Genomic DNA, 21,003 nt, shown 5'->3' with positions numbered 1-21,003 from the left:
TCAAACAAAGCTTTTCATCTAAGCCTTTATCTGAACGGCAGCCTGTCTTCTCGCTAAGCCGCTATGGTGAGTTACTAAACACAAGTAAACCAAGACCATAGAGATGAATTTCAAACTGAAGTGCTCTTCACTGGAACCCCAAAAAAAGGCTTCCAGCGGAGTCACGTGTTGTTGAGATGACAGACTTTCTGATGTAATGATAGCAGGAAGTCCTCAGCAAAAGACTTCCAGTCCAGAGATTATATCATTATTATGTTTCTGTTTACTTCACAAACTACAGAATTAACTACAGTATTTGGACACGTAAGCCACGGATAACTTCACTGTTCTTCATTTTTTGATGTATCAGCTGGTGTTTTGGTGATTTTTAGTGGATGTATGAAGTCAGTTCTTCTCATGTTCACACAGGTGTAAAGAATCACATTAACTATCAACATCATCCACTAACCACAAAAAATGTTTATTTTCAACACTACATCTACTGTTTTAGTGTAACGTGTCTGCCTGTCTAAGTCCCCGTTTTCCTTATTTGGTTGGGTTCCGTTTCTTGTTAATTAATTATCTTTCATTATCCCCACCTGTTTTGTATTACGTTGTTTGCTCTTTTGTTCCTGTTCCTTTATAAGCCTTCAGTTCTCCATTTGTTTTTGTCCGTTCTACTAAGTTAATAAAGGGAAAAGTGCGTTGAAGCCGTTTCATTCTCTCGTCATTTATTTTGATTTAAGTTTCCAGAGCGCCCCCAAGAGTCCGCGCTTCCAGAGCGCCCCCAAGAATCCGCGCTAAGATTGAAAGCCCCTAATTTCACCTTTAAAATTTTTTTTGGGGGGGGGCTATTCCCCAGTGAATTCTGCTCCGTCTTGGGCACCCAAACTCCCGGATCCGCCATGGCTCCTCAAACTCCCTGCTCCTCCTAGGCCGCCGGAGTGCCCTGACCCGCCATGGCCGCCGGAGACCCCTGACCCGCCATGGCCGCCGGAGTCCCCTGACCCGCCATGGTCACTAAGAGTCTTCTGTTCCGCCCTGGATGCCTCCTTAGTGTCCCGGTTCTGCACCGGCACCCAGGGCACCCGCCCCCCTGTACTGTAACGTGTCTGCCTGTCTAAGTCCCCGTTTTCCTTATTTGGTTGGGTTCCGTTTCTTGTTAATTAATTATCTTTCATTATCCCCACCTGTTTTGTATTACGTTGTTTGCTCTTTTGTTCCTGTTCCTTTATAAGCCTTCAGTTCTCCATTTGTTTTTGTCCGTTCTACTAGGTTAATAAAGGGAAAAGTGCGTTGAAGCGGTTTCATTCTCTCATCATTTATTTTGATTTAAGTTTGCTCAAGCCACAACCACTACCCATAACATTTAGTTTTAATTAAATGTTTTGTTGAAAAAAAAAAAATCCTTACAATAAATGACACTTAATATTTTATCTAATGCAATGACACACTTTTTAGTGTGGCTAAATCTGCTCACCAAGGTTTCATATATTTGATCTAAAATACAGAAATATTTTTTACAATCTAAAGTAACTGTTTTCTGTTGTAAAATATTAAAATGTAATTTATTCCTGTGATGCGCAGCTGAATTTTTAGCATCATTACTCCAGACTTAATTCTCACATGATTCTTCAGAAATCATTCTAATATGCTGATTTGCTGCTCAAGAAACATTTCTGATTATTATCAATGTTGAAAACAGTAGTGGTGTGTGTATGTATATATATTTGTGTGTGTGTATATATAATTTTTTATTTATATATATATATTTATGTGTGTATATAAATATTTATATATATATATATATATATATATATATATATATTTTTTTTTTTTTTTTTTGTGGAAACTGTAGTACAAGATTCTTTGAGTAATAGAATGTTTATTATGTCTTTACTGTCTCTTTTGATCAATTTAATGCATCCTTGCTGAATAAAAGTATTAATTTCTTTCAAAATGAAAAAACATACTGACCCCAGATTATTTATATGTAAGAAAACAGAAGACGAATATAAGAAGATAAGACGTTTATGTGCATTTATATATTCTCCATGACATGCTGATGCTCAGGAATCAGGCAGCTAATAAATGTCTGTTTTCTTTTCCTTTGAAGGCCTTTAGCTGGTTTGGCTTGGAAACATCTATTACCGGGAAAATGTCTGTCAGCTGTGTTGTGTAGCTCAAGTATCTCTGACAGTTTACATCGATTTCATCAGCCGGTCTGAGCAAGGAAAATTAGGTAACTCGGATGAGGCAAAGTTAGTGCTCTCTAAATCTGCACGACAGGCCAGGCTTAATCTGTTATAGAGGCTTTAATTAGCTCGCAAACTTCACATTAGAGCTTTATCAGGTAATGCGGGTGAGATCAGGAGCAAACGTGCCGTTATTAACACACATTGGTTACATAAGCTGTGTGAATGGGCATCGAGTTTAGCATGGACTAGTTAACTCTAATGCTGCAACTATAAAGCATTAAAGGAATAGTTTACCCAAAAATGAAAATTTGCCTAAAATGTTCTCACCGTCAGGCTATTTCAGATGTAGTTGTGTTTGTTTCTTCATCAGATTTGGAGAAATGTAGCATTCCATCACTTGCTCACTAATGAATCCACTGCAGTGAATGGGTGCCATCAGAATGAGAGTCCAAACAGCTGATAAAAACATCACAATAATCCACAAGTAATCCACACCACTCCAGTCCATCAGTTAACATCTTGTGAAACCAAAAGCTGTTTGTTGGTCTGTGCAGATTTCTCACCTGATTCAGACAGCAAAGAGGACTCTTATTTCAGCCAGAAGCAACAGTTTGAAAGTAAAAAAAACATCTTGATGGATTTGTTTCTTACAAACATGAAGCTTTTGGTTTCACAAGATGGACTGGAGTGGTGTGGATTGCTTGTGGATTATTGTGATAAATAAATAAATGAATAAATATATAACCAGTTCTACTTCGCCTCACTCTGAGCAGGATTCAAACCGCAGTTTCCAGCGTGGGAGGCGGGCACTCAAACAAGTAGGCTAAAGGCCAAGGTCTCTAGCGTCTCTAGCGATTTTAGTGTCTTTTCATCTAGATGAATCGGCCGTAGCCTTAAAAAAAATGTCATGTGGTGCGACCATGATTTATATTAAAATTAATTCATTTCCTTAACATGCTTAAACATTTTTTTAGATGTTCTCAGTAATTAAAGTGTTTAGAAACAAAGTATTTGCATTTCCTTTGAGTTTTTGTAAATAATGATCTCATATTTTTGTTGCCATCAGAATTGCCTTATTAATTGTAGCTAGCAGACTTATTTTTTCTGTAAATTGCATAAAACTGATAAAAATATTTTAAATTACTATTCACTTAAGCATACTATAGCAGTGATTAATATTTCAATTACATAAATTTGATAATTTATATTTAATTTAATACAGTTATTGCTATTATTGGTCGCACCACATGATGAGTGGTCGCTCCAAATGACACAAAGACCTTACATCATTAAAAATCTATTTAAAGAAACATGTGTGAAAAGTTCAGCATATGGCATTAACTGCAGTAATTTTTGTTAGACCCAGTTATTTCTAAACTTTGCCCAACCTTGGCTGCTCAATTGACCCTTGCCGGGAGTTTGATTAACAGGCAATCTGAGCAATCATAATGCCAAATCTGCCATTTTTATTCGACAAACAAACCAGACAGGAGAGTAGATTAACGTCGGTGGACTTGAACTTGAAAAATGGTGTGTATTGACATCTTTTCACAGTTGAAACAAGATACCTTCTGATGTTCATTCATGTTTATTTTGTGCTATAACTAGTAAGAGATGATCGGTTCACATGCCGCTTCAACTGAGGTGCTACAGCGATCTGTCACGACACATTAAAGAGCCACAAAACAGTATTTGTTGTTTGAATTTCTAAAAAATTATGTATTTTTCGCTGCATGAGAACATGATATGTGGCATAAAAGCACCATGGTTTGTTGGACGGTTTGTCGGACGTAGCAACAGTATCTAAGGGCGGGTCTTTGTGAAGGGTCAATTTAGAGTAGCGGAAGGTTACTGGCTCAGGTTCTGAGATGAAATCATAAACATCTTTCTTACAGCAGAAAATTACATCTGGAGTTTGTGCTTGACTGCAGGGTCAGAATTAACATGCTGCCTATAGTGAGCGTTTATTTTAATTTGCTTGGCAGTGGAATCTGGTAAAATAGATTAAAATAGTTATTAATAAATATATAATAAATTACAAATAAATGCATAATTACCAAACTAAAATTAGATGCTGTAAATTATTATTTTTTGCCTTTTTTCTCATATTGTACAAAGATTAAACATAAACCACCCAAAATGACCCAAATTGCACAAAATCTATTCCAAATTATATTAAAATAAAGTATTTTGTGTATATAAACCATTAATTAAATATGAAAGCACAAAAACGAATCTGGGACATACATCTATAATGGAAAACACAGTGGTCGCACCACATAATATTTTCAAATTCAGTCAAAATTTACAAGCACAAAATTAGCCACCTAAACAAAACAAGCTAGCTTCCCATGAAAGGTCACTATGAAATTTATAATAAAAATAAATGCTTGTAGAAATAACTCAATATTCATTGTTTTATTGAGGTCATACCACATGATATCCAAATGTGGTAACTACATACCAGCCATTTAAAAAGGTAATTTTTTTCCAAATTTGAAAGAGAGTTACAAACCTGCTTGATGCTTCTATGGGTCCTTGGCAAATTGTTATATGATGCAACATCCTATCTTTGAATGGATTTTAGCATAAAAGTACCAAAATGGTAGTTTCTTTATGGTCGCACCACATGATATTTCATAAAATGGAGATTATCGGACAAAGTTTGTTTGAATATTATGATGGAAATATAATACAAATGCTTTGCAATTTTATACAGGATTACAAAACACTTTGGAAATCATACCAAATAGTGCAGAAAATTAATCGGAATAAATTTTATTTAATTTCAAAGATGTTTCCAAAACAACAGTTATGGCCGGATGGTCGCACCACATGTTTTGACACTTTGAATAACAGAAAAATTAAAATTAAATAACTAATGTTTTTTGAAAAGTTAAAGTTGGTACATATGTGGGAGAAGTACTTCTTATATATGACATCCTTTTTTATGCATTTAACCAATTTTTAACTGAAAAAATGCAATCGGACAAAATTTCGGCATCAGGTCATTGACCCATATGTATGTGTATATATATATTTTTTAGCTGTTTGGACTCTCATTCTGACGGCACCCATTCACTGCAGAGGATCCATTGGTGAGCGAGTGACGGAATGCTACATTTCTCCAAATTTGCTCCCATGAAGAAACAAATTCCATTTACATCTTGGATGGCCTGAGTAAATTTTTGATTGAATTATTCCTTTTAAACAGGCGGGTGGCATCTTACTACATCAGCCATATTCAAAAGGAGCAGTGTACTTTGATAAATTCAATAATTCATCTTTGTAAACAAATTGAAAATATCTTACTATATGAAATGAACTATATTTTTCCTTGTCTGCTGTCTTTGACATCACTGCTCACGATAATCGCTAGTGAAGGGTATGATGTAATTTTCCTGTGAGTAAATAGTTTATTCACTCTTAAAAGACATTGCATTTTTGTCTTTTTCTGCTTTTCATATACTTTTTGTTTTCTTTCAAGTCAACTTTGTCGTGTTGTGATTCATCTTGGGTTTGGTTCGGTTTGTGCCTCAAAACTCTCTATTGACAATTGTTTTGAAATCCCAATGGAGAAAATGACTTCTGCTTCCAGAGTGGCTGCTCGCTCTCTGTCGCGCTCTATTTCGCACACCGCAATTTTATTGTCGCAATGGATTGGAAAAGCGAAGTATTATTGTATTTGCCCTCAGAGTATGAATCTAGATGTTCGATTTCATGAAGATGAGTCTTAAAGTGGCCACAGACCCCCCTGACTGGATGTTCGGATTTGATCAACGGTGATGGTTGTCCTGAAAAGAACCAATGATCTGAAACCAAGTATGTGCATTAGAGTTGTGGTTTTCATTCCAGAACCAGATTCTGAGAGCGTTGTTTATTTGTTTCGTATACAATCGGACATTTGTAATCGACTCCCTCTGCTCTGGCTCCTTTCCTGGCTGTTTCCCGCTGAAATGCGAGAGCTTTGAGTTTTGTTATTGTAACGGGGGACCTCAGATGTTTGACATGTGTCCTGACCTGTTGCGGTGTCTGTCTCGGGTGTGTTTGTGTTGAGTTGAACCTGTTGGTGTGAAGGTGAGGCTGAGAGCAACACCAGAAACGAGGCTTTGGTTACGGCATAGGAAAACTGGATGTGCGAGCAAATAGCTTTGTGAAAATTCTTCAAAAATGCCACAGAAAAAATGACAGCATATGGTTTTGGTAAGATCAATGGGGGAGTGAATAAATATAGAAACTTATTTCTGTCTTGGAATACAAAAAAATAAAAAGGGTAACTGCGAGTTTTTAATTTCACAATTCAGACTTCTTTTCTCAAAGTTGCGAATTTTATATATTTTTTGTTAACTTTTCGCAAATAAAAAATAAAAAAGGCAGTTGTGACATTTATCGCATAATTCAGGCTTTTTACCTCAGAACTGTTATAAACTTGTTTATCCCACAATGACTTTTAATTTCTTTTTTGTTGTTGTTTGTTTTTTGTTTCCGCTGTGGAATGACGAGTAAAAAAATTAAAAAGGTAATTGCGACTTTTTATCTCACAATTCTGACTTATGAATTGCAATTCCTACAGTATCTCAAATTCCATCAAAGTTCATCTCTCACAATTCTGAGACAATTAAGAGACAAAAGTGAGAACTGTAAGATAAAAAGTTGCAATTACCTTTTAATTAATACATTTTTTTTATGATTTTTTTTTTTTATCCCATGTCGGAAACAATCTTCCATAATTCAGTGAATTTTTAAAAAATTTTTGTTGATGTATTTTTACACTGTGTATTTTATAGCAGTAGAAAAGAGGTTGTGAAAATGAATAGAATTTAAATTAACAATTTAAATTCACAATAATTTTGTGTTATAAAAATATGGTGTAGAAGCTATTTTCGCAACAAATTGCTAGTAAATTTCACAAATAATAACAAAGAATCTGCAAGTGACACATTGAATTAAATGTGAGATTTTTAAATAGAAAGACTGAAATAGTGTTTTCTGGTAAAACGCTCTCCAATAATCTTTATTTACAACTTCAGAAAATAATTTTACGGTGTGGTTTACGTTTACTTTTAACAACAGAAGTAGTTTTAAAAATAATTTGTTGCCTATTTCTTTCTCTTTATTTTATAGAAAGGTAAAATTGGTTTAGTATGTGGACAAATGAATCCCAGTTAGCCATTTGTTTCTACGAGTTAAATGACGAGAATTCTACAATAGATTTCAAAAAACATGCCTGAAAGTTTTTATGGATTTCTCTCTTCAAATAAATAATAAAAACAATATCCAGATCTTATTTTTCTTTTATCACCCGCCAGTTGAATAAAACAAAAGTGCAGTGGACACAAGCCATTCTGCGAAAGATATGAAGGAACGCCGGTGGAATCACATCCAGATGTGTGTGTGTTTGCAGAAGACTTTATTTAGCAGATTTTACTATGGGTGAAATCAGTCATTTAGTCTGATGGGACTGTTTTTCCCCACACCAAACCATTGCCCAAGTATTATAATGTGTTTCATTGCTGGATCTAATGTGCAGAATCACAGTGATGCATCATGACAGCTTACAGAGCTGGATTGAGTTTACAAATGAAATACAGTTCGTCCCAGTGTCGGAGGTCTCAATGTGATCAGCAGCACCCAATGTTCTGGGCTGTGTCCTGTGACTCCTGTCAGTCATTTATCAGAAAATGTTAAATGAAAATAAATCATAGTTATGTGCTATTCAGAAATGAAATAGAAACACTGCCCATCTATTTTAAAATGGCATCTGATATTATTAGAACAACCTTCAGAAAGTTATGTATTGTTTTTTCTGAAAAGAACAATTTGAAAATGTATTTCTATTTACTGTATAGAATTTTTATGAATTATTTTCTTATTTACAGCTGATTATTAAATCTGTTATCCATTGAAATTTGAACAGTCGCTCATTTTTTTGACATACTGTTATTTGTTCATTTATTTTTAATATTATTTATATTAATATACACTATTTGATGCTTGATCCCTGTTTGCTCTGTTTATGTAATTTATAATAGATATAATAAAAATATAGTAAAAATATATTTACTAAAAATATAAAAATATATAATTTGTTTATATTTTATATATACGCTATTTATTTGCTCTACTTGCTCTATTTATTTAATAACAAATGTATTAATAACTGAAAAAATTACATATATATGTAATTTTTTCAGTTATTAATAAATCATGGGCAAAAATATTGGCACCCTTGCAATTCTGTCAGAAAATGCAACACTTTTCTCAGAAAATTGTTCCAATTGCAAATGTTTTGGTATTCACGTGCTTTTTGTTTGCACTGCAACAACACAAAAAAAAACAGAGAAGAACAGTCAAACTTGATCAAATTTCACACAGAACTCAAAAATGTGATGCTCCTGTAATTTGTATTTAGACACACCTGTGGCAAGTAACAGGTGTGGGCAATATAATAATCACACTCACAACCAGTTAAAATGGAGAAATGTTGACTCAACCTTTGTGTTGTGTGTCACACTGAGCATGGAGAAAAGAAAGAAGTGTAAAGAGTTGTCTGTGGATTTGAGAGAACAAATTGTGGAAAAACATGGACAATCTCAAGGCTACAAGTCCATCTCCAGAGATCTCAATGTTCCTGTGTCCACTCTGCGCAATATCATCAAGAGCTTTACAGCCCATGGCACTGTAGCTAACCTCCCTGGATGTGGACGGAAGAGCAAAATTAATGAAAAATTACATTTTGATTAACTTCCAAACAAATTCAAGCTGATCTGCAGACACCGGGTACAACAGCGTCAGCTCGCACCATCCGTCGCCATCTGAATGAAAAGGGACGCTATAGTAGTAGACCCAGGAGGACACCGCTGCTGACACAAAGGCATAAAAAAGCAAGACTTCTGTGACAAAACCACAATCCTTCTGGGAGAACGTACTGTGGACAGATGAGACAAAAGTAGAGCTTTTTGGTAAAGGACATCATGGCACTGTTTACAGAAAAAGAAATGAGCCCTTCAAAGAAAAGAACACAGTCCCTACAGGCGCAACGTAGTGGCCAGTGTCAGAAAGCTGCGTCTCCACCAGAGGTCATGGGTCTTCCAGCAGGACAATGACCCGAAACACACTTCAAAAAGCACTCAGAAATGGTTACAAACAAAGCGCTGGAGAGTTCTGAAATGGCCAGCAATGAGTGCAGATCTGAATCCCATAGGACACCTGTGGAGAGATCTCAGAACAGCAGTTGGGAGAAGACATCTTTCAAATCTGAATGACCTGGAGCGGTTTGCAAAAGAAGAGTGGTCAGAAATTCCAGTAGAGAGGTGTAAGAAACTCATTCATGGTTACAGGAAGCCATTGATTTCAGTTATTTTTTTCCAAAGGGGGTGCTACCAAATATTAAGTTAAGGGTGCCAATAATTTTGTCCAGTGCATTTTTTTGGGTTCTGTGTGGAATTGTATCAGATTTGACTTTTCTTCTCTGTTTTTTTTTTTTGTGTGTGTTATTCCAATGCAAACAAAAAAAATTATAAATAAAAAATAAACATGTGAGTACCAAAACATTTACAACTGCAACACACTTCTGAGAGAAGGGTTGCATTTTCTGACAGAATTGCAAGGGTGCCGATATTTTTGGCCATGACTGTATGCGTGTATGTATATATATGTATATATATATATATGGGTAAACGTACCTATTAAGCATTAAACATTGAGACATTTTTAGTGCACAAGATATTGGTTTCAGTACAAAAGTTATGTTAAAATAAAATATTAATCTCTCACACAAAAATATTTTATTTTATTTTAAATGACAAAAGCATTTCTATTAAGATATATATCATTAAATTTAAAAGTCCGGCTGTGCTTAATGGCAAAAAATGCATTTTTGTACCCTTTAAGCACACCCCTGTTCCCATTAAGCTCATATCATGTTTTATTAAAAATTCTTGTTTATTTTAAGGAAAATTTTTAAAGAATAATTGTCACTAAAATCAAGCAACAAGGCATTCAATTTGATCAATAATATATTCATAATGAAGTGTCATTTAAGCACATTGCAACATCTAGACTTGTCCACGTTCAGCTAAGTAACACACATTGAAAAAATCTAATAAAACATTTAATTCATGGGGATGAACACAGAAACTAGCCTCATTATGAAACCTCTTGTTAAATGGATGTCAACTTATCTATAGTCTCTTAAGGCTGGAATACACTACACGATTTTTGCCCCGATTTTCCACAGATTTACAGTCTGGAGAAGTTGATGCTAGCTGGCAAAGATCAGAGCCAGTCTGCAGATTTGAGTCGACACAATCCATAGAAAATGTATTAACTTAACTTAAAGTGAGAACCATCAGTTAATATTTAAAGTCTGTTTATGAAGTATTTACACAGACGTTCAGTGTGGAAGAGCTTAAAGAGAGCACACTGAGCTTAACTGGAGCAGCAACCATTTTGAATAAATTTAATGTAATATTTATTAAAATGATAGGATTTGTGTTAAATAAATAGTCTAGGTCATGTATTAAGTTCATACATATTTTAATATGAACAACTATTATTAACAATATCTATGAAATTAAACTTTTTCTTATTGATTTTCATAGTAGTGCACCCTTTAAGCTCACCTTAAAATAATATAAAATCTTTAGAAATTACAGCACTGTAAAACGACAGACCAGCAATAAACTGTCAATTTATAACATTATGGATGTAAAAGTACAAGCCAGTAATTCCTGTGAAGTAATATATTAGCGTAGCACACAATTTTATACAGCTAGTCAGCTAACTGTGTTCTGTAGTATCTGTGCTATGTTGCTAAAACTAGATTTTGGATCTAATGTAATTCTCATAATGTAAACTCATATCTCAGTATGCAATTATCTGATTGACTTGAAATTATAGGAGGTATATAGTAACAAACATATCAATTGGTTAAGACATCAAGTAGGATAATAAATTATTTTTTCTTTTTTTAATCTGATCTCAAAAATGGAAGTGTGCTTAACAGTACGCAGACTTCCATTTTTGAGATCAGATTATAAAAAGAAAAAATAATTTATTATCCTACTTGATGTCTTAACCAATTGATATGTTATATCATATATAGTACTATATATATATATATAGTGCTATATATACTATATATACTAGTACACCGGAGGTGGAAAGTAACGAATTACATTTACTGGCGTTACTGTAATTGAGTAGCTTTTTTGTGTACTTCTACTTTTTAAAGTAATTTTTAAAATCTGTAATTTTACTTTTACTTAAGTATATTTTGTTTTAAGTATTGTACTTCGCTACATTTTAAAACACATTAATTACTGAGTAAAAAATAAAAAAATAAATAAAATCGCTCCCTGGAAACTACTGCAGTAAATAATGGGCAGAGAACAAACCGGCACTAAAATCAGAAGAAAGATGCAAACGGACAAGACAGGCCTTAATGGTGCAGACCCAGCTGAAAACCAAACCCTGTCGTATTCTGCTGAAGTTGAACTCGAAGGAAATGAAGTGAACCCCTGGCCATGTGTATGCTCTATTATGCAGTGTAAGCTGTGTTTGGCTAGGGAGACCAAACTAGCAGTTTATAAATCTCGACATCACCCCTTCGCAAGCATGTAGAGGTAGCATAAGGTAAATACTTGCATCATTGCATTGGTGGTTAAAATGAAGCTTTGGCAGTTTAGCAAAAGGTTTTGCACAAATTAGCCAAAAAGACAGTGGTGCAGGTTGTGCGATATATATCGTCTGCGATAATGTCGTAATTGTTGTTTTAACGATGTGCGATTTGACATTATCAGCATTTAGGCAAAAAACAAAACTCTCCTACAGAGTGCCGTGAAGTCTAGTAGATTAGTTTAGACTAGTGCGCGCGCGCATTTAGACTGCGTTCTTTCACTGCGTGATTCAGTCTGTTAAAATGCATTATATGATCACAGAATTGAAGATATAGGGGCAGAAAATGTATATTTATATCATTTCATATAGTAAATCGATATCACACGAAGAGTGATGTTTTTCTCCAAAACTCAGTATGATTACATATATAATTTATTTATTTTTATTTTTTACAACAGTTCAATAAACAATATATAATATTTAATTAACAGACTTGCGTTTTAGACACCTTATTGCTTGTTTTTGCTCTATTTCGACAACAAAAATAATCCCAAACAGCCACAGCACTGTTTTGCATCCCTGAGCAATGACTGTGTTTCGTTCCTGAATGAATCAACTGTTAAAATGATTCGGTTCAGTCTAAATGACTCACTTATTAACAGTGACTTGGTGACACCTACTGGCAGTTTTAATTTCACATTTAAAGTATCTTTTTATTTTTTATTTTTTATTTTTTTTTTTTTTATAAATTTAAATGAGTATTCAACATTTTATGTCTTATATATCAAAACATTATTTCTGCATTTGTAACTGCAGGTTAAATGCATTCATGCCCTGCATTAAACAGTGTGTAAATACATCTAAATGCCACTAAAGCTGAAGCTTCTGTGTTTCATCTGCATTGCAAAGATGAATTTTGTTGATCTTGATTTAATTTGCCTGGTAACAGCCCAAATGTCTTATTATTCCAAATAACTGAGATTTATAGGCCTATCCCAGGGGTGTCAAACTAAATGATTAGATTAGCTGGATCAGATGTGTTTAAGTAGGGTTATATCTGAACAGCGCAGGGCTGTGGCCCTCCAGGAACTGAGTTTGACACCCTTGGCCTATCCCATTTTTGCGTCCCTCCCACTGTTAAAAAGTAATTTTTACTCTGAGTAAATTTTAAATGAGCTACTTTTTACTTTAAAATGTCATTAATGTAATGCTACTTTTACTTGAGTAAAATTTATACATATATATATACATATATTACCTTTATACATACACACACACATATATATATATATATATATATATATATATACAGTGTGTGTGTGTGTGTGTGTGTGTGTGTGTGTGTGTGTGTGAATATATATTAAAATATATTGTGTGTGTGTGTATTTACATGTGTGTATGTGTGTGTGTATGTATGTATATGTATACACACACACACACACACATAATATATTGATTACTTTTACCATTGTTTTATTCAATTATATCTATATATACTGTATTTATTGCTAGATTTATTTTTGTAATTGTAACTATTATTTTAACATTGTTTTATTTATTCATTTCATTCACAGTGCCATTAAAATGAATAAATGTTAATGAACTGCCCAAAACCCCTGAACTTATATTTCCATAGCATAATTTTGAACTGATTGTTTAATATATTTTAAGTTAAAAAATGACACCAAAGTATGTATACATTTGGCTTTCACTGTCCTTCTTTTTCCATTCATTCTGGCGGTTTGTATGAACTTTACATGGATTCCCAATGGGAGAGTTGTAATTAGGTATTTTTAATTGTCAGAAGTATTTTCAAAATAACTAGATGTTATAAACATGTCTCGTCAAATCATGCAACCAATTACGGTGATTCAAACCACAACCTCATGGAGAAAATGATTCCTCCTTTAAGTTGGTTTTAGGTTTGAATCAACATGTTGTATTTACTTTTGTGAATTACGTCGAGAGCGCAGGGCTTTTCTCTCAAACCTCATTTCATGTCATTTAAACCACCAGATGCTTTCGAGCAACTAAAATACCGTATGAAGATGAATCGCTTGCTCCATATGCCATATCATAATTCGTGGCTCAGACAGGCAGACTACACAGAAATTTGACTTCTCAGTAAAGGTTTATGAAAATATACATGGAGGGTGGCACTGTCATGTGACCCACGAGTCACATGATATTATGAAAGCTTTCTGAGCTGGTTTCCATAGTGATGGAGGCTGTGAAGCAGCACGGAGTAAATATTTGGTCGTTTTCTTTGATCCAAGACTTCCTCAGAAATGTGTGTATTTGTTTATAACAAAACACTTATCCAAGACAGGGCATTTTCTTTTTTCCTTTTTTTTTTTTTTCCAGCTAGTGTACCTAAACCTGACTGTAACCATTTTAGAATTTTTAAATCATTTAAATAAATTTTTGAAATATACTTCAAACCAATGCATTCAACTAGGTAAAATACTATTTAATTATTATTATAATATTATATCAAAGTGTTTAGAAACAAACGTTTTAGTATCTTTAGCTCCTTCTATTGGTTGTTTGGTGAGATTGCAACTGTCCAGCATTTTAAAGAGATATTATCATGTCTTCACAAAATGTAAAATCAGAATGAATGATGATTGTGTTATTCAAAGATGAAATGCAAATCCCCTCATCTTATTTTTTTTTTTTTTTCATTATTTAGGTTTGTGTCAATATAAGGCCTTTTACAAATCTATTATTAGCTGCATTTTTAAATGTAATACATAATAATGTAGTACATAACATCTATATATATATATATATATATTTATATTATAATAATTTCTATATTATAATTCTATATATATTATAATAGCAATTTTACTATTATATGTATTAGAGAGAGAGAAATTATTGAAAATAAATCTGTGTGACGGAAGAAAATAATTCTTGATGTTTTGGAGGGGAAAAAACAGATAAAAACAATTTTTTTTTTTTTTTTAAATCACATTTTTATATAGTTTGACATTTTATATGCACATATTTCCAGGCAGTGCATGTAATAGTACTTTCCAATAGATATATGCAACACACACATTTGACACAAACTGAACCACAATGTTCACAATGGGGTACTGACATCAGTACACGACCAGAGGAAGAAGAGTTCATCATCATCATCATCATCAGTCTTTAGTGTCATTCAGCATCTGTAGATAATATTAATCTCCCCCAAACCCACTTCACTCACACGCTCCAAAAGTATTAGTCCATCTGACTCGTTTTCACTCCCTTTGGCAGTTTTTTTTAACAGTATTGGCCAGTATTGTTCGTTTATTTTATCTGATTTTATTGTTTCTTGTCTCTTCAGAAAACAAACTCCCAGGCGCTAAGAGGAAAGCCAGAACTGCCATTAGCATAGAAAAGTGTTATTGCTCCCGTCTGTGAATTAGAAACAAGGAATTTCAAATGTCAGATCCGTCCACCTAGAATGTTACGCAACTGTTACATTGTAAACTCAACATGGGTTGTTGCCAGGTGCGTTGCTATGAGATTGCTCTGAGTGTTCTAAGTTTTTTAGAATGTTGCTACATGGTTGCTAGGGTGTATTGCATGGTTGCTAAGTGGTTACATACTGGCCTAACAGAGTCTCTGTTGAATTGTATTATTAATTTTTTTTTTTTTTTTTTCTCAGCCAATGCTAAATATTGATGCTTAGTAAACATTAAATCTTTGGGATATATTTTCTTTATGATATTAAAACCATGTAGCTACAAACTCTCTAAAATTGTCAGTGATCCTTCCTCCAATCAAATGTCAGAGAAATAATTTCCATCCCTTTGATAAGGCCAGATAAATCCAAAAGGGATGCGCATATACTGCTCGTTTACACAAATGAAAAAATATGCTGTTTTATCTAGAAGGCAGTAAAACACCTATGTTTTTAGTTTTCTAATTCACAGGAGTGGCTGCAATAAAATTCATATCGTGTGAAAGTCAGTCTGCGTTGCATTACAGTGAAATTGTCAATGCAAGTAACGTTTAATTAAATATTCTGGGCTTGGTGTAACTTAAGCTGAATGAGCAACATCTGTGGAATTGTTTATCGTATCATTTTTGCAAAAACAAGGAACGACGCATGTACAGTAATGCACTTTCAGTGGAAGTCTGCACTGGAATAAATGCTAAAATATTCACTGTTTTCAACAAAGTCACAGGACTTAAGCATCGTACATGTTAACATGACAATAGTGTGACATATTACGATTATTTTGACTTATTCTGACAATGTAAAATCCAGTAACCTTCCACAGACACGGATTGTACAGTAGGTGCATCACTGTAAATGCTTTGTTGTTGTTTTTACAAACTGAAGAATGAGATTACTGTCTGTGCTAAACGGCAGCAGGCCACAGATGCCACCCGTAGGGCTTAAGTAGTCTCAGTAATAATAAGATGCTAGAAGCTTCTCTCTGGTAACACTGGGATTGTTGTTAAACACCGGCATCCAGCTGTAATCACTGTAGACAAACTCATTCACTCGCAATTCAGTCCACAGTTTTTCCTTCAGATAGCTTCAATTCTCATATCATTCACACAGCGAGTGTGTAAAATAAATCAATAAAAAAGTGTAAATTTCCTTCCTGAAGGACGTGTGTTCAGTTATTATCAGTAGTTGAATTATGAGAATTACGTCTGCGCATTTTATTGTTCTAATGCATAATTGTGGTGTTGTTGAAATGGGAATTTACAGTTACGATACTGTAGCTTTCAACAGTTGGAGCCTGTAAGAATTTTTTTTTTAATGTTTTTGGAAAGTCACCAAGGCTGCATTTATCTGATCAGGAATACAGTAAAAACAGTAAAATTGTGAAATAAATTCTAAATCAAAATAACTGTTTTTTGTAGTATATATGTTATATATGGTAAAATGTCATTTATTCCTGTGTTGCGCAGCTGAATTTTCAGCATCATTACTCTTCAGTTAGTCTTCAGTGTCACATGATTCTTCAGAAATCATTCTAAGATGCTGATTTACTGCTCAAGAAACATTTCTGATTATTATCAATGTTGAAAACAGTTGTGCTGTACAATATTTGTACTTTGTGGAAACTGATAAATTTTTTTCAGGATTCTTTGAATAGAAGGTTCAAAAGAACAGCATTTATTTGAAATAGAAATCGTTACATTATAAACGTCTTTACTGTCATTTTTGATCAATTTAATGCGTCCTTGCTGAATAAAAGTATTCATTTCTTTTTAAAAAATAAAATATTTCTTTTGAACTGTAACGTACATGAAAGTCTGTTTTTTTTTTTTGTCAGGACTAATCTATCAGGACGTTTGAATTGCCTTTCTCTTATTAATTATTAGTTAAAAGCAACTACGGTTTGTCAAATAATCAGTAGGATTTTAAGTTACATAAAAACCTGACAATTTCTCCAATTGATCTGCTCTGATACGTGATGTTTGACTGCTTTCGTTGCATAAACGTGAGGAGCCTGCAGAGATCTCATGATGTTTTATGTTTTTTTTTATTATCTCCAGTGATGGAGGGTTAGATGGACCAGACCTCCTCCTTGATCCATTTTACCTTTGACTAGCTGTTTTCATGGTAACCAGCCAGATGCGTGCAGAAGCCCCCAGTTATTCTTTGCATAGACAGACAGTCTGTCCTCGTACAGTAGAGCATAATTGCACATGATTGGATCAACCTGATGACTAGATATTCACAATAGCATTTCAATATTAAATTCAGATTTGTATATGCAATCTGCTCTGTGATACTTTAGCTTATATCCTGTTTTTCCTCAGCACCGTGTCATGTTGTGGCCAGCAGCATCATTATATATCTCTCTCTCTCACCGTGCATTTGTTCTAATGCCCGACTTTCTAGTTGCTAGGAGACGAACAAGTGCATAAAATTTCCCGGTCAATGTTTTCGCTCGTGCTGCTTTTATCCTTCATGTGAACTGACATCTGTTGTTTTGTTTTTTTAACTCGAACGATTTGTTTCAAGTAAAATGTGTGTTCGTTTACAGTACCTTATCTTTTTAAGATGTTTTAACAGGACTGAGTGTCTCATACATCTGTTTTCAATTGCTCTTCAACTCGAAGCAGTGGATTTGATTTATGAGGGAAGACGTTAAAACGTGTTAGTACTAGTATGACATGAAAACAGATTTTGTACAAACGTCCTTTAAATTCAGCATGAAAACAACCCTGTTATTTTCCAATCACAATTAATTAGTTCTCATTATTTTTAAAGCAACTGCTGTGTTTCATAATTGTGCCCAATGTGTCATATTATGGAAGTAAAATGGGTTTCTTGTTGACTTTAAACAGTCTCTTGGGTTTTTTAAAAGCAACCTCGGCAAATTCTCCTCCTCTGTCTTGTAGTTCAGTCCCGTCTGGACTTGGACACACTTGGTTTCCATCTTCTGGAACGGACCTCCAGTCCTTTTGTTTAGACGGCACAAGAGGGAAAGATATTGTCCAAAGGTAGCAGAGAGAAACAAAGGCATTGTGATGTCATAAACCACCATTGTTGGTTTAAAACCAGCTGCTGCTTTTCCCTCGTCGCTAGAGAGTCTCTTCGATCCAGTGAATCTTTCTCACCCCCGTCTGGACACCCGCTCAGGCCTTCTGACCAAAAACCAGCTCTCAGCCAAGGTGACTTGTTTGACAGCCTGCCATCAACAGCCTTCTGATTGGTTTACCACGAAAACGTCAATCATCAGGTTACTTGTTAAGGGGCTTGTTGACCTTGGGCGTCCCTGTGCTGACGGCGAGCGTCTGGACGGCTGTGGCCTCGTCGGCTGTTACCGTGGTAACCGTGTCCTTTTTGGAATTGTCAGGTTCCCAGAGGAAGAACTCGTGCAGGAGCGTGTTGACCGTCTCGGGACACTCCATCATCACCATGTGACTGCCTTCCTCGATCACTTTCAGGAACGCAAACAAGAGGATCTGGAATAAAGACAATTTACATACAAACATTATTATAAATATTAAAAAATGTATGTAAATATTGTTTTATTATATTATTATTATTATTAACAATGTATGTTCTTTTAATATATAAATATAACATGTATTTAAATACTTTATGTATATTGAACAATATATGAAATATATTTAAATACATTTTATATTTATGCATATGATATTTTAAAGGGTTACATTCCAAAAATGATTTTATACATTATATATTTTATAATGTATTTTATATAAATACTTTGTATGTATATAATGCTACAGTGTGCTGACTTTGTTTCGCATTTTTATGCATCTGTATTTCAGACATTTTTGAATGTGCATGTGTTTTGTTCCTTTGATATAAAATGCTTAATATATAAAATATATATTTTGTAAAGTAACATTAGTATATAAAATGTATTTATAATGTATAAAATACAGTATAATATAATATAAATGCTTATGCAAATAAGGTTTATAAAATGCATAACATTTAAATTAAAATTTATAATTAAAATGATATAATTATATAATTAAAATGTCTAACTTAAACTACACAAATATTTTTTTTATATTACATAAATACTACATTATATACATTTATATATATGTGTGTGTGTGTGTGTGTAAATTACATATATATTATGTTTAATGTAAAACTAATATTAAGCTGCTGATTTTTCTTGTTTTGTATTCACGAAAAAAGAAATCACGGTGCTCAATTTTATTTTGGATGTGTAGATCGATCAGTAACATCACTTTCAGATAAAGGATCTGCACTCGCTGTATCTATGCAAATAATGTTTATATTAAAATACATGTATATGTATTTATCTGATTTATATAAAAATTACATATAATTTTAATATTTCTAACTTAAACTAAACAATAAATATTTTTATATTATATAAATACTACATTATATACATTTACATTTGATCAGATAAAGGATCTGCACTCTGCTGTATTTTCTTAATGATTTGTAATTTATTTTAATTCTGTAACAGAGCAATCGACAAGCAAACGTTTCGGCAGCAAGCCTTCTTCAGTGAATCATACAATAACATTTCCCACAAGATTTTAAACGAAAATGATTCGCTGAAGGCGAATCTGAAAAGTGATCTGAAAGTGTTGTTTTGTATATTTGTCTAATTTTTGAATTGTCCACATGAATTCAGACAGTCAGTCTTACGGTTTGATTTGAACCATTTATTTTGCAGTTTCTAATTTATTGCGGTTTTGCAGAACATCTGAACTCTGTGTTTTGTTTAACAGTGTTGTGACCCTCCTATCTGCCTGCAGGGAGTCCTCACTGACTACAGCAGTACAATGAGACGCCAGTGTTTCATTCAGAGCACATCTGCATGAGGACACGCGTAATGCTCCTCTACTCATCAACAGGCCATAACAGCACAGTGACGCTCTTGTGTTATAGAGGAGAGCCGTGAGTGGGCCAACATCACACTGTTATTCCATACACACTATAGAATCAAAGGCTGCATCCCAGTTCACATATATACAAGACCATATGTGCGAATCTCACAAAAAAAAACCCAAATCAAACAAAGGAAATAATAAATCATATTTTGCAGGAAGATGAAAGTGAAGCCTATTATTTTAGAACTTAAGATGTTTGCAGACTAAGACGTTTTTTTATAGTTTATGTAGTTCTCATTCTTATTATTGAAGTACAGTATTTTTTACTGTATTTCAGTTAAACAATTGCATTTGCAATACAATTTTATTTTAATCACATTTATTAAACCATATTTTTGTAATTAAAGTATTTCTTGCTTGCAAGAAAGTCCTAGAATTTATTGCAAAAAGTCCTAAAATGTATCACAAAAATGTTGTTAAATTTAAGTCCACTTTTTTGACAAAAAGTCCTTAAATGTATTGCAAAAAAATTCCTAAAATGTATTACAAAGTCCTAAAATGTATTGCAAAAATGTCCTAAAATGTATCATAAAGTCCTAAAATGTTTCACAAAAAAGTCCTACATTTTATAGCAAAAAAGTCATAAAAGTATTGCAAAAGTTCTAAAATGTATCACAAAAATGTCCCAAAATGTATTACAAAAATGTCTGAAAATGCATCACAAAAGGTCCTAAAATGTAGCGCAAAAAATTCCTAAATTTTATTGCAAAAAAAGTCCTGAAACATATTGCAAAAGTCCTAAAATGTATCGCCAAAATATCCTAAAATGTATTGCAAAAACATACTGAAATTAATGCCAAAAATGTCCTAAACTTTATTGCAA

The 21,003-nt window shown here is 33.6% G+C and overlaps 1 protein-coding gene and 1 long non-coding RNA gene across 2 annotated transcripts in view; one reads left to right on the top strand and one right to left on the bottom strand.

The window, feature by feature from the left end:
* Positions 1 to 11,592: 11,592 nt before the first annotated feature.
* LOC131552750 (uncharacterized) overlaps positions 11,593 to 21,003 on the top strand; it is a 9,997-nt gene continuing 586 nt past the window's right edge. The window contains exons 1-2 of the long non-coding RNA XR_009274051.1: positions 11,593 to 11,813; positions 20,046 to 20,187. This is a non-coding gene — a long non-coding RNA (uncharacterized LOC131552750). The remainder of the gene's footprint in view (positions 11,814 to 20,045; positions 20,188 to 21,003) is intronic.
* The window catches only part of abhd8a (abhydrolase domain containing 8a), a 17,174-nt gene continuing 11,598 nt past the window's right edge, over positions 15,428 to 21,003 (bottom strand). Inside the window, exon 5 of the mRNA XM_058796761.1 lies at positions 15,428 to 18,734. Coding sequence (XP_058652744.1) covers positions 18,510 to 18,734 — 225 coding nt within the window. The 3' untranslated portion in view covers positions 15,428 to 18,509. The remainder of the gene's footprint in view (positions 18,735 to 21,003) is intronic.

This window comes from Onychostoma macrolepis, chromosome 02 (genome assembly GCF_012432095.1).
Source record: "Onychostoma macrolepis isolate SWU-2019 chromosome 02, ASM1243209v1, whole genome shotgun sequence".
Lineage (NCBI taxonomy): Eukaryota > Metazoa > Chordata > Actinopteri > Cypriniformes > Cyprinidae > Onychostoma > Onychostoma macrolepis.
This window is presented reverse-complemented; position numbering and strand designations above follow the sequence as displayed.